General features: G+C 40.4%; 1 protein-coding gene across 1 annotated transcript in view; it reads right to left on the minus strand.

The window, feature by feature from the left end:
* Positions 1–14554, minus strand: part of LOC142920183 (putative ATP-dependent DNA helicase HFM1) — a 35079-nt gene that overhangs the window by 5352 nt on the left and 15173 nt on the right. The window contains exons 14-27 of the mRNA XM_076062650.1: positions 14247–14338; positions 12990–13093; positions 12216–12263; positions 11145–11242; positions 10901–11038; positions 10699–10784; positions 10150–10233; positions 8679–8836; positions 7661–7764; positions 6064–6203; positions 5067–5147; positions 4077–4207; positions 1014–1099; positions 485–528 (exon numbers count right to left, since the gene is read on the minus strand). Of these exons, the coding sequence (XP_075918765.1) occupies positions 4175–4207; positions 5067–5147; positions 6064–6203; positions 7661–7764; positions 8679–8836; positions 10150–10233; positions 10699–10784; positions 10901–11038; positions 11145–11242; positions 12216–12263; positions 12990–13093; positions 14247–14338 (1166 nt within the window). The 3' untranslated portion in view covers positions 485–528; positions 1014–1099; positions 4077–4174. The remainder of the gene's footprint in view (positions 1–484; positions 529–1013; positions 1100–4076; positions 4208–5066; positions 5148–6063; positions 6204–7660; positions 7765–8678; positions 8837–10149; positions 10234–10698; positions 10785–10900; positions 11039–11144; positions 11243–12215; positions 12264–12989; positions 13094–14246; positions 14339–14554) is intronic.

Consider the following 14554-nt stretch of genomic DNA (forward strand, 5'->3'; position numbering starts at 1 on the left):
CAATTATTCTGACTTTTTTGACGACGGTATTTTAAGCCTCCATCTTTTCTTATCTCCTTTAATTTGCTTCCAGGTTTGCACAATTAAAATGTAGGGTTATAAACATATAAATACAACAGTGCCTTATTATTGTTCTGTATCGCAAGGTGAAAAAAGATGCATGATTACAAGAAAATCAGGGTGGCCTTTGATACTCCAAGATTTTACACTTTGGAAGTGGAAGGGACAGAGAGATAGATAAGACATGAAGGGCATGATGAAGCATGTCTCGTGGGACAGACACTCGACCAAAGGGCCCAGAGAGAGATGGGCAAAGAGACACATAGTCTCTCCTGCATCGCTTATTTTAAAATCAAACGTTGCAGTTAATTGTAGTCATTGCATTAGGAGGTTAAGAGCTCAGACGACACAGAGTTATCAAAATGACAAGTGTAGCATTTTAAGTTGAGCATATAGCTATTATCTACAGACATAACCAAATTACCCAACTGGCCTTGTGGGGACAGGAGCTCAGAAGGGCCACTGCATCTGCAATAAGACAAACACGTTTAAAATATCAAGCTTTGCCATGGCTATACAAGTACAACACACCTTAACACGGTATGACTCAGCATAATTAATGTATTAATCACCATATTCTTGGTTCTTTCGGTAAAGTCACCACGTAGAAGGGGAACAATTAAAAAATAAAAATATAAAACAATAACATTCTCACGACGTTTTGACTGCAACACAAGCAATCATCATCAGGTGTGAAAACCACAAATCTGTGGTTTTCACACCTGATGATGATTGCTGTGGTTTTCACACCTGATGATGATTGCTTGTGTTGCAGTCGAAACGTCGTGAAACAATAGGAGAGCAATAAAATAATAAAAATATTAAACAATCAAATGACTTTACCTAAATAACCAAAAATATGAATCCCTGCAGTCACGAAAGCTTTAAATCAAAAGTATTCATCACTGTTGCATTTTTAATTTTCAGCACACTTAATTTACCGTCAAACGTACCTATCATCATGCAGTCCACACTGAGGCTTAGGGACGTGAGCAAACTTGGATAAATTCACTGCGATTCCCCCCTTTACAGAGCAAACCTATGATGAATGTACTCAACACAAGACACGACAGGATGCTCACAACATGCTTAAGGTATATCAAGGGTTGACAATTATCGTGCTGAACGCAAATACAATCTGAAACGTTTTGTTTTGTATAACATGACAATTATTATAACAATGGCCTGTTACTAATGAAATCAAGTCAATAATGCCACGTTTAATCCTGATGCACTTTTAAATCTAAATTGAAAACTAATTATTTTTTTAACTGATTTTCGTGTTTAGTTTGTTGTCCTTCCCCCGCACCTCCGATATGGCACAGTTGGCTACGTACAGTGAGGGGAAAAAGTATTTGATCCCCTGCTGATTTTGTACGTTTGCCCACTAACAAAGAAATGATCAGTCGATAATTTTAATGGTAGGTTTGCTTGAACAGTGAGAGAAAGAATAACAAGAAAATCCAGAAAATGCATGTCAAAAATGTTATAAATTGATTTGCATTTTAATGAGGGAAATAAGTATTTGACCCCCTCTCAGTCAGAAAGATTTCTGGCTCCCAGGTGTCTTTAATACAGGTAACGAGCTGAGATTAGGAGCACACTCTTAAAGGGAGTGCTCCTAATCTCAGCTTGTTACCTGTATAAAAGACACCTGTCCACAGAAGCAATCAATCAATCAGATTCCAAACTCTCCACCATGGCCAAGACCAAAGAGCTCTCCAAGGATGTCAGGGACAAGATTGTAGACCTACACAAGGCTGGAGTGGGCTACAAGACCATTGCCAAGCAGCTTGGTGAGAAGGTGACAACAGTTGGTGCGATTATTCGCAAATGGAAGAAACACAAAAGAACTGTCAATCTCCCTCGGCCTGGGGCTCCATGCAAGATCTCACCTCGTGGAGTTGCAATGATCATGAGAACGGGAGGGGTCAGCCCAGAACTACACGGGAGGATCTTGTCAATGATCTCAAGGCAGCTGGGACCATAGTCACCAAAAAAACACTTGGTAACACACTACGCCGTGAAGGACTGAAATCCTGCAGCGCCCGCAAGGTCCCCCTGCTCAAGAAAGCACATATACATGCCCGTCTGAAGTTTGCCAATGAACATCTGAATGATTCAGAGGACAACTGGGTGAAAGTGTTGTGGTCAGATGAGACCAAAATGGAGCTCTTTGGCATCAACTCAACTCGCCGTGTTTGGAGGTGGAATGCTGCCTATGACCCCAAGAACACCATCCCCACCGTCAAACATGGAGGTGGAAACATTATTCTTTGGGGGTGTTTTTCTGATAAGGGGACCGGACAACTTCACCGCATCAAAGGGACGATGGACGGGGCCATGTACCGTCAAATCTTGGGTGAGAACCTCCTTCCCTCAGCCAGGGTATTGAAAATGGGTCGTTGATGGGTATTCCAGCATGACAATGACCCAAAACACACGGCCAAGGCAACAAAGGAGTGGCTCAAAAAGAAGCACATTAAGGTCCTGGAGTGGCCTAGCCAGTCTCCAGACCTTAATCCCATAGAAAATCTGTGGAGGGAGCTGAAGATTCGAGTTGACAAACGTCAGCCTCGAAACCTTAATGACTTGGAGAAGATCTGCCAAGAGGAGTGGGACAAAATCCCTCCTGAGATGTGGCAAACCTGGTGGCCAACTACAAGAAACGTCTGACCTCTGTGATTGCCAACAAGGGTTTTGCCACCAAGTACTAAGTCGTGTTTTGCAGAGGGGTCAAATACTTATTTCCCTCATTAAAATGCAAATCAAATTATAAAATTTTTGACATGCGTTTTTCTGGATTTTGTTGTTGTTATTCTATCTCTCACTGTTCAAATAAACCTACCATTAAAATTATAGACTGATCATTTCTTTGTCAGTGGGCAAACGTCCAAAATCAGCAGGGGATCAAATACTTTTTTTTCCCTCGCTGTACGGTGTGAAAGAACCTCAACATACATACATACAAATGCATCTCAGAATATTTCACAAAGCATGGGTGCTTATTGATACATGGGTGCTTATATTTTTAAAATGTAGCAAAGGCTACAAAGAAACGCATTCAGACAAGGGCTGTGGTAATCCGTCACCATCCCTAGAGAGAAAACCGCAATGGGCACACTTCAGTTTCAGTTTCATTTATTAGGATTGACCCTGTGAGCCAATCGGCTATTGGTTTGGGTGCAACCGCCGCAACAAACAATAAAATTACAAGCTACACCTAAAATTAATTGTACACATATCTAAACATCACCACGTACATAATCAATAAAATCCTACAGAAAAAGCACCGCCCCGTTCATGCTGCGTACAAAAAGTGCAAAAAAAATCCGTTTCGATGTTTGATCCCAATAACAATCATAATACAATACAGATAAAACAAATTTAAGTATAAATCGATACTAAATAAAAAAAATCGGGCCAAACCAAGGCCCTCTAAAACTTACTGAAACAATGCTACCTAAACAACGTAACAGTTCTCCCAACAAATGTGATTAAAAGGTTACAATAGCGACACACACACACACAACACGCATCACTAAACCTAGCGTCCTTCGCTAGCTGCATAAGTCATAACAGCCGGATTAACAATAGCAGTAGCAGCGCACTATAATCAACATACAAAATAAGTTCATACGTCGGTCATCTAAAGCTAAATTTTTAAATTCAGGCCACAGGGGAGCAGTGGCAGCTTTGGTTGTGCGACTCCCCTAGAGCACTCTCGCTCCCAGAGCCACTTCAACATGAGACAATGCACAACTCTTACAGCATCTCGAGTGCAGTCCACACAGTGGAGCGGTGTGCACCACTGCATTGTGTATTCATTTGTACGTTGACAGGGTGCGGTACTCATTGTACAACACTCTGTCCGTTCTAAATGTTTGCATGCGTGTTTGCTACGCGCGTGCCAATTTACACAAAACAAAACGAGGTACAGTATGAACACAGGTGCGGTGACAGATATGAGGGCTGTCAAAATGTGCGATGTTTAACCGTGACATTTTCACTCATACCTTGAGCCTTTTGTGACTCGGAAAGCCTGTTACACTTACGGTCTTGCTTTTTAGTTCACTCAGGAAGCTACGCACGTCAGCGCTCGGGGTGCTGGGTGTTAGCGGCGTTGACCTGGCCATATTCCCTTTGCCTACAAGTTAAAACAACAACGCAGGCGCTTAGACCTGAGTGACAACACTGCATTCATCAGGTGCTTTCGCCTTGCGGGTTCAGATCCTAGTGGGGGGGTTGGCTCAGCCTACATTCTCCAGGGTCAGTAAAATTTGTATCATATTGTGGGGAAGACAACAGAATCAAACTCCTGTGATTCACTCACCCCACCACAGGAATGCAGAATTAGCACCACTGGACTATGGCTGTCATCAGGAAATGAGCATCGCCAAATGCTCATTTGAGCAGCAAAACAAAGACTATACGAGTTATTTATTTAGCAGGCCTATGATGCGTGCAACCAATTGTGCATGAGAATGATCGATGACTGATGAAAATTATATGCAAATGTATCATTTTGGCTAACGTTCAAAATGAGACCGCACAAGACAGAATCTACGAGGCAGACCATACGAATGAGACAGAAGAAGCTTGATAACAAAAAATAATGCAGTCTTGAATGGAATCGTGTCAAATCACATTATTTTACACATTCCATTACCAGCCTGCAAACAAAATAAATACGCGCACAGCACGCATTCCATGTCTGTCCCTCCACATGAACATTAAAGCAATTGTATACATCCCATCTGTCAAACCTCCATTCTGGGAGTGCATAATTGCAGCAAAATGTGTTTAATACAATAAAACGCTGCACCAGTTTTGGAATTCAGTGTCTCATCAGCAATGTCAGATTTGCTTGGATCAACGCTGGTGAATGGCCAGAAGTGTATCGGTCTTCGTTTGATGAAATACGATATGATACCCAACCCAAAATAATCACAATTGCTCGTAGTAATAACTTTGTAAATACGTTGAATCACGATGAAGGTACTCACAGCACTCGTGTCCACACATTTGTTTATTTTTACAGTTGTGAAGACAGCTTCTCTTGGAATCTTCCAAGCCAGCAGAGTAACCTTCAGAAACAAACGAGAGCTCTGTGGAGAAGTATTTTTCACTGTAAACGTGTTTTATAATGACACATTACACATCACGTGACAAATACAATCAAACGCTGAATGTTTATGAACATTACTTTCAGCATATTGTAGGTCGAGCGAAGAGTCGAGATGTGTAAGCCACTCTAGTGTGCAGAAGCATGTCTTAAAACGTTCCAAGGAGGGTGGGGGAGACAGTCCTGAAGATTTAATTAGATCCCTAAAGTCGTGATTTAAAGATTTCGTGACTGCAGTGATTCGTATTCTTGGTTCTTTCGGTAAAGTCACGTTGAAGGGAAACAATAAAATAATAAAAAATATATAAAACAATACAATTCTTACGACGTTTCGACTGCAACACAAGCAGCCATCATCAGGTGTGATGACTGCTTTGTGTTGCAGTCGAAACGTCGTGAGAATTTTATTGTTTTATATATTTATTTTATTTTATTGTTTCCCTTCAACGTGACTTTACCGAAAGAACCAAGAATATATATCCCTAAAGTCGTATAAAATATATACAGTTCATGTATTTTCTCTGAGAATAAAATATTAATTTTCGGGGTCTCAAGGAAGAGGGGAGGGGGGGGGGTCCATTACCGCTGTGTCAGTTTGGAACTCTTGAGCACAAGAGAGATGATCTTTGCAGTAAAGTTGTATATGTACAGGTCAACTTCACAACAAAATATAATGCACCACACCTAACGTCCCCTATGTATATTGCCACATACTTGTCACAGCATGAGTTGGTGGGAACAATTGCACAATTTAAGGATTATATGAGTGTTGTAGATATGAAGATGCTGCATTCTAAATTGCTTCCATGGGATCAAATGCATAGAGTCTAAATAAACCAATTGATATAAAATGCATGTAGAAATGAGGCGACACAAACCATTGCCGGCTGCTTGTGCCGCTTCTCACAGGTAGTAGCATGCAGGGATTGGGCCTGCTGATGTCTCCCATTCCCGTAGAGCCCAGAGGTGCGAGGGCTAGAGTAGAATGGTGTGAAGTTCTCATGGATGTCCATACCAACTGGGAAATGCATTAGAACCACATTTTTACCACGATAGCTTTAATCATCTTCACCACATTTTTTGTTCTGCCACATACACAGAGAGTGTGAGAAACCTTTCAGTTGTAATTGATCCTGAGCACGAGTTATCTCTCTACTGTCAACTCTGGAGAACCTCATACCTCCACCTGCACATTTTCCACGTCCACCATTTCCTTACCCCAGCTGCCATCCACACTTTCACATCTCCTCACATCCTCAAACTCCAGATGATGCAAGATGCCCCTGACAGGCTTCTCGTCCACATCCGTAAACAAAACATCACCATAATACTGAGATCCCTCCACTGGCTCTCAATGTAATCCCAGATCAATTTAAAAATAGCACTCACCGTCCTAAAGATACTCCATTGACTCGCCCATGCCTAAATCTCTCCTCTCATCTCACTCTACTCCCCTCCACATATTCTTCACTCCAGCAACCAAGGTTTTCTGTCAAATTCCCCCTGTAAACCTCGGTTCACTGGGAAGTTGCTAACTCTCGTTTGCTGCCCCCATAATCTGGACCTCCCTCCTCCCAGTCATAAGTTCTGTCGACGCCTTTCTCCTTGTATAAATGCAGCATCAAGAGCTTCCTTTTTCCTCTGCCTATGGCCGACTGCCTCTCTAAAAATAATTTTTTGAAAATATGCCTTCTGATTTAAAGCTTTCGTGACTGCAGGGATTCATATTCTTGGTTCTATTCGGTAAAGTCACGTAGAAGGGAAACAATAAATTAATAAAAATATAAAACAATAAAATTCTCACGACGTTTCGACTGCAACACAAGCAATCATCATCTTGCTGTGGTTTTCACACCTGATGATGATTGCTTGTGTTGCAGTCGAAACGTCGTGATAATTTTATAGTTTTATATTTTTATTATTTTATTGTTTCCCTTCTACGTGACTTTACCGAAAGAAACCAAGAATATAATATGCCTTCTGTTTGTGTACGGTGTCTTGAGATGCTGTCGCATTTAGATGTCATACGAATCCACATTGTATTGCAACCTTTGATAAATAACAAGTAAAATTGGACGAGAGGCTACATGGATGAAATAAAGTTTGTGTGTAACGTGTGCAAGATTGGCACTTGTTCGGGAATTGACATCTGTGCTCGGGTACCAGTAATTTATTTTTTACCTAGACCTGGTACCAGTATTGAGTTGAAATTTATTCCAGGACACTGCACAGTTTCGTTAGACCTTGCCCAGGGGTTGGCAACCAAAATAACAATAAGAGCCTTTTTTTCGAATTCGGTACAAAACTTGATATTTCAACAGCTGCCATACTTGTGAATACTGTACGTACATACATTACGTCATGAAGCAGTCTGTATGAAGCTGAACGCGGCTCCGAAGCTGACTCCTGACCAAGGCTGACTGAGAAATATGTCCTGATGTAGTCTGTGGACAAGGTGGCAACCCTGAGACTTACCATATGTAGAGCTGAGGAGGTAAACGTTGAGCTCGTCACTCTTTTCCGGCCGAACAACTTCAATCTTCTTCATGAAACTCCCTGTTTTCAGCAGCATGTAATCTCTGTGAAGGTCATATCGGTTGTATATGTAGTTTCCGCAACTTACTATTACTGCAGGTGTCTTAATAATTAAATATGTGCGCTATGTTGCACTGACGTTAAAGATTTTTGACATTCAAAACGAGTAGACCAGTTCGACTCGTTGACAAATACGAATACAGAAATACGTAAAAAAATACTAAATTGGAATTACACACAGCAACCATCGCCCCCTACTGGCAACCTTATGCCCAATTGCAGGCCAGGTGCTAAATCTCCTTGTGTCCACAGGGACAGTTGTCACTGGGGGTGCCCATTTAAATGTTTCTGAGACGTGGTGTAAGTCGCTTATTGCGCGTCAAGCGCTCATAGACACCCCAGAGTAAAAGGCCCTATCAAAAACAGGTGATTATTATAAAAAAAAATTCCAGTAACAAGTGCATTTAAAATGTTGTTACATTTGTTTTTAGGAACAATGTTGTTTACATATAGGAAGGAGGCGTAATGTCTGCCTATTTATTTTGTTACATTTACTTCTATATGATGCTAATTATCATGCTCTATTCCTTTATATTGCTGTATGTTCAGGGGCTGAATGCCAATGTCGAGATCTGATAAACCACGAGAGCTTCAGGAGCGAGTTTGTGTCGTTTTTATACTGCTCGGTTGAAGGAGAGCAGAGACCACAGTGGTTTACTGTCTGGTCCATAGTTTGGGTTGCATGGCCACTGATCGCACTGCAGGAGACGTGCGCGTTGGCCTGTTTGATGTTGTGATGTGGTCGATGGTTCACCGGTGTCTTTGAGGTATGTCAAAGCAAGGAGGTGCGATGTCTGGGTCTCTAATTATCAGGCAAAACGATTATTTTGTTCGATTCAACATAGAAAAAAAACACGTGGCCTTGTCACAATTGCTGCGATGTGTAATTTAAGCGCACGTGATGATTTGCCGATGGACGAGGTTGTTGTCGGCGTTGCCCAGTAGTAGCGTGCAGCAGTGGTTGTTTGGAGCTGTGCGGTGAGACTGTAGGTCCGCACAGTTCTTTAGTATCACTGTAATTATCACCTCAGCCACACCTTTGTAGTACCGGTTACCCTGGAAAAAAAGCAACCAGTGTCATTCTGAATTGATGATATGCAAAGCTTACCAAGCCATTAATTTAAATTGAATATTACTAAGGTGAAGATAAACGTTAAATAGTCGATTCCTTCATTTAAAACCTAGTGAAAAAACATTTAACAAATGACAGCAACGGCCACTTGCCCCACTGTTGTCACCACGTCTATACCAAGATACTGGGTGGCATTACAAGTACTCTTTCTTTCTCAAATGAGCATTGAGGTGGTGACCGTCTCTCATTTTCAACCCCTGAGACAGTGGTGGAAACAATGCGTCTCTATATAACCCATCAAACAATCGCTGTTGACTTCCCCACAAATCGGTGCCTATTTTATCTACCACGGAGGGATGATGGAGTGAGTCAACTCCCAGCTACGACTTGAACTCGCAAACATTCCGATGGCGGGTCGCTCACTCCACTGCTGAGCCACATGGATAGTTTCACAGGTGCAGTATTATCAAAACACTAATTAATGTTTGTCTTCAGACTCATGCTGTTTCGAGTTCCGTATTTTCCTGCATATAACCCGCGGGTTATACCACTTTTTACAAAACAAAACAAGACCCCGTGGGGTATATGCAGATGCGGGCTATCCCTAAAATATTTTACACGTGTGACATGTCATAACTCGTTTAATTTTTTCACTGCGCAACACTTCCAGTACCTTTGACTAAAGCACTGCTGAATAAACCACTCGCACTAAAATTGCACGCGTTAACATGTTTGAAATGATTCGAATTGCTTGCACAATGAAACGACAATGTTTCAAGTGGGCGCACTTTGTTTAACCGGGGTACATGCGTCTGCGGGTTATATGCGTATGCGGGCTATATGCGGGGGAATTGAGCCACATAGATGGATGGTTTCACAGGTATTTGGCAAAGTCCTAATTGACGTTTGCCTTTGAAAGCCTGCTGCTTTGAATACGTTGAAAGTAGCAACGCACTTAAAGGGAAATTGATTTTCACCCGAGCCATGTGACTGTGCATTAGTTTCTAGATTTGAAGCTTTCGTGACTGCAAGGATCCATACTTTTTGGTTCTATTCGGTGAAGTCACGTAGGTAAAAAAATAAAACAGCAAAAATCACAACGTTTCAACCACAACACAAGCGGCCTTCATCAGGTGAAGAAAAAAAAGGCCGCTTGTATTGTTGCCGAAACGTCGTGATTTTTGTTGTTTTATTTTTTACCTACGTGACTTTACCGAATAGAACCAAAGAGTATGTGCATTAGTTGTTTTTAGCAATGTGAAATCTTTGATTGGAGTCGGGGTTCCGTCTCATGCACCTGCTCCACTCTGACTTGGTACTTGGGCAGATGCTGCACGGCTTCTTTGATCTGGTTCCCAAACGGAGGGTGTCTGTTCACTATCTGCACAACGGAGGAATGCACCGCCAGCAAAACGTCATTCGGTTTTGTTGCAATGTTGTTTACAAACAAGAAATACGCTCATCATTGGCGGGTGTTCCTATTATTAAGGAAGGGTGACGATTGTAATGTGTTTCCCAATTGAGCAATTTGCAAGTTACTTTTTACATTTTGCTAATTTGGACAATCACGCCGGTACACAACGGTCTTCTTGGCATGACATCATGGGGGTCTGTGACGTCCATTTTGAAGAAGATGGCGTCGAGCATTTTACGGTGAATAAATCCGCAGTATAATTAACCAGAGCGGTCTGCCAGATTCGAACTGCGAGCTTCTGGAACAAGCGCTGCCACTGGGCCAATGTCATTTACGGTGTAGCTACCGTATAATTGTACTGGGAAGTGTGCTAAACACCGGCACAAACATAGGTACATGTTGTGGAGATTAACACTACACCCATTATCTCACCAACTCAATTTCCCGTCCATGAGTGTTTGCAATTTTCTCAAAAGATGTCAATCCAGCGTTGACCAGTGCGCTGGACATTGAGAAGCCTACAGCAGAAACACTGAGGTTAAGTAATGTTTAATTGAAGGGTCTTCTGAAAAGAATGCGTGGTTGTAAATAATTTGTATGTGTTGCTCTTATACCTGAAAGAGATTATAATTACCGATTTTTTCAAGTTGTTTCAAAACGGAAGGTGAATTTTCCCAAAGCTTTGCATGAAAACATTTAGCGAGGTGGACAGCATTCAGCACGGCCTGGAAATTATTCTGCTTATCCTTTTGCTGCAAAAATTCGGCAAGACCTACAACCACAAAACGGAGATATAACGGATGTAAATACTGTCATGCATTTAAACGTTAACTTCAGAAACAATGTACATTCGTTTAAATAGTGCAGTTTAAACTTACATTTTGTAAGACGGATTCCAGTCCTGAAGATTTTGGCAGTGTCCTGCATCAATGCAAAATCTTGCACCAGTACACATCCCAGCTGAGCTTGAATGAGACTACAAACAACGCGTCATTTCAATTATATTCTTAGCTCTTTTGGTAAAGTCATGTTGAAGGGAAACAATAAAATAATAATAATATATATAAAACAATGTTTTATATTCTTAGCTCTTTCGGTAAAGTCACGTTGAAGGGGAACAATAAAATAATAATAATAATATATATAAAACAATGTTTTATATTCTTAGCTCTTTCGGTAAAGTCACGTTGAAGGGGAACAATAAAATAATAATATATATATAAAACAATGTTTTATAATCTTAGCTCTTTCGGTAAAGTCACGTTGAAGGGGAACAATTAAATAATAATAATAATAATATATAAAGCATTGTTTTATATTCTTAGCTCTTTCGGTAAAGTCACGTTGAAGGGAAACAATAAAATAATATATATAAAACAATGTTTTATATTCTTAGCTCTTTCGGTAAAGTCACGTTGAAGGGGAACAATAAAACAATAAAATACATATAAAACAATAAACATTCTCACGACGTTTCGACCATAACACAAACGGTCGTCATTAGGTGTGTCGGTTTGTAAATGAGTGTCAATACAAACCTACACACCTGATGACGACCGTTTGTGTTATGGTCGAAACGTCGTGAGAATTTGTATTGTTTATATATATTTTATATTTTATTGTTTCCCTTCAACGTGACTTTACCGAAAGAGCTAAAAATATGAATTACTGCAGTCACGAAAGCTTTAAATCAAAATCATTTCAATTGTGTAGCAAAAGCTTAATTATCCACTTGAACAAACTGTTTTTGCAATATAGATGCAGTTTCGAGTGTTAAAATGAGTGTCATCTGTATGGTGATATCAAATGGATAATAATCTGCAAATGTGTAGAATATTAAAACCCTAAACACGAAGTTGCGTTGCTAACTATAAAGAAAGTTCATAACCAACTCCAAATGTACGTATGTGTCATCTTAACAGGAGCATTGAAATCATAGCTGTACTTACCAGTTTATTTTCATTTCACTGGTTTTTATTTTACCGGATATTGGAAATCTGAAATGACAGAAGCATTCAGATTCACTCATAATGGTTTGTCCAAATAACTAATACACACTGAATATACAATATACACTTAAAATGTGCTAATACAGACTTAAACCCCATTCGTTTATCCATACAATATTTTTAAATACGTAATACATTCACAACTACTATTGTCTCAAATATGTAAATGTTTTCACACTTGATGTTTCACTATCCGAGAAACCTTTTAAGTTAAATAATTAGAATAAAAATTTTAGACCGATAAAAAATTTGATATGAAACTTTCAAGATTATTCCAGTGTAGGTTCTGGATTTTTATTCCAAAAAATGTAATGACATTAACACAGGATCTTAAAAAAAATACCTAACATTCTTCAAACTGGCCAAATATACCATGTAAAATTGCAATTAATTGTAATGTAACTTTACCAATACACAGTATGCATAATTGTATATTTACATATGGCAATTCACCTACATTGGTTTAAACAAAAGTGACTGCTGATGAGACACGGAATGTCAAAACCAGTCCAGAGTTTGGTTGTGTGATACCAAGTCTGCTGAAATGATGCACTCCCATAATTCCACGTGGTTGATAGGATGTGTAAAATATATAGATTATTTTATGTGGATGGACAGATATGTGAAGGAGGCATATTGTACGCTTATTATTTTTTTCTTCCATTCTTTACGACGATGCTAATGGTTATTTGGTGACGTGTCACTGATTGTTACCGTATCGTGTGCTTTTTGGCCAAGTTCAATGTGTTCAGGGTTTTCTTCTCATTAACGCGGAGCGTGATGTCTTTATACTCTCGACAGCTTGAGATAAGAGTCACCTGTAAAGAAGGTCAAAGATCAAGATGTCATCATCATGGCCAAAATCATTGATGCTACTACTACACAGAATTAAAAAGAATTCCACCCTCCGTCAGAATCCCGCAGCTGCTGCACAATAGACACACGGTGAGCTCCCAAATCTGCCCTGACACTAAACCCACATCCATTACGGGAACAAATCGGTATTTAACGGCAATTACAAACCTCCAAAACGTTTACAATACAAGGTGTCCTAAACCGAAAATGTGTTCAAAGAGATCAGGAGCAAAATGTATCAATTCAGCTAATTGCTAATCGCAAAAATACTCTCTTGTAAAATACACGCGGGAGTTATAACCTGGTGGCTCAACTAGTGTAAGTGAGTGGCTCACAGACGGCAGGCTCCAAGTTCAAATACTGCTGGTGAGTTGACTCAACCCACCTTCCCTCCGAGTTTGATAACATGAGCAGCACTCTGTTAGTAAGTCAACGGTGGTTGCGCTGCAGAGAGACCCCTGTCATAGGATTGTGGATTCTCCACGATAGTCTCAGGGCTGTCAACGATAGATGGATAACCTCAGTGCTCATTTGGGCAGGAAATCACTTTGACTTGGTTCTGAATGCCGCTGTACAATGCATTGATTATGTCTTAAAACGTAGGTGTTAGTTGAACCTTGTGCCAGATGCACACCGATTGATAGAATTGTCAGCAACGATGTATGCAGTAATAAACTAAAAGTCTGTCTTTGTAAGTAAAACTAAAATGAGACGGTATCCTTACATCAATAAGGTGCACTGTATAGATACAAACGATGATGATCGCCAAACATGGCTAAAAACTGCTCAATTATCTGCACAATTGTAAGTCCGCTTATTAATTTGTTTCTTACAAAATAATTCACGGCCTATTGTCAAACATCCAAAATGATAATTTACAGCCGCTTGTCAAATCCGCTGCTGTGAGTCGTTGTGGTTGTTTGCTATGTGTCACATAAACACACATATCCTTGTCTGTTAACATCATTACAGTCACCACCTGTAATGCGTTGTCACGAACCCTTTCAGGGGTCTCGACCGTCTGCTAAGTAAGGGGACATTGCCGCAGCAAGCCTTGTTAACGTAAGTTGATGGTGATGTGGAACAATGAGAAACCAACCCTGTGACCTCACTTACCAGGTCTTGCACGGCTTCCGAGCCCTGTATTGTGCCAAACAGCTTGATGGTATCAAATGCCACGTAGTAGTAAGCCATCAATCTACCAACATCTGGACAATATCAAACCATTTTTTGTTAAAATAGCAAAACACATGAAAGCAAAGGCAAAGGAGGTCCCATGATATGTTAAAATAAACTGTAATTAAATGCCAGGGTGCTGGTGGCGGCTATACATCGTGCCTGTAATGCAGGGTTGTTGGATCAAACACAAATTGGTAAAACTCCCTTCCCAAGGTTGCCAAGATCGCCATATTCTCGGCTTGCCA

Source organism: Petromyzon marinus, unplaced genomic scaffold, assembly GCF_048934315.1.
Source record: "Petromyzon marinus isolate PM22_M1 ecotype Great Lakes invasive population unplaced genomic scaffold, UKy_Petmar_22M1.pri1.0 PM_G_Scaffold_7, whole genome shotgun sequence".
Taxonomy (NCBI): Eukaryota; Metazoa; Chordata; class Hyperoartia; order Petromyzontiformes; family Petromyzontidae; genus Petromyzon; species Petromyzon marinus.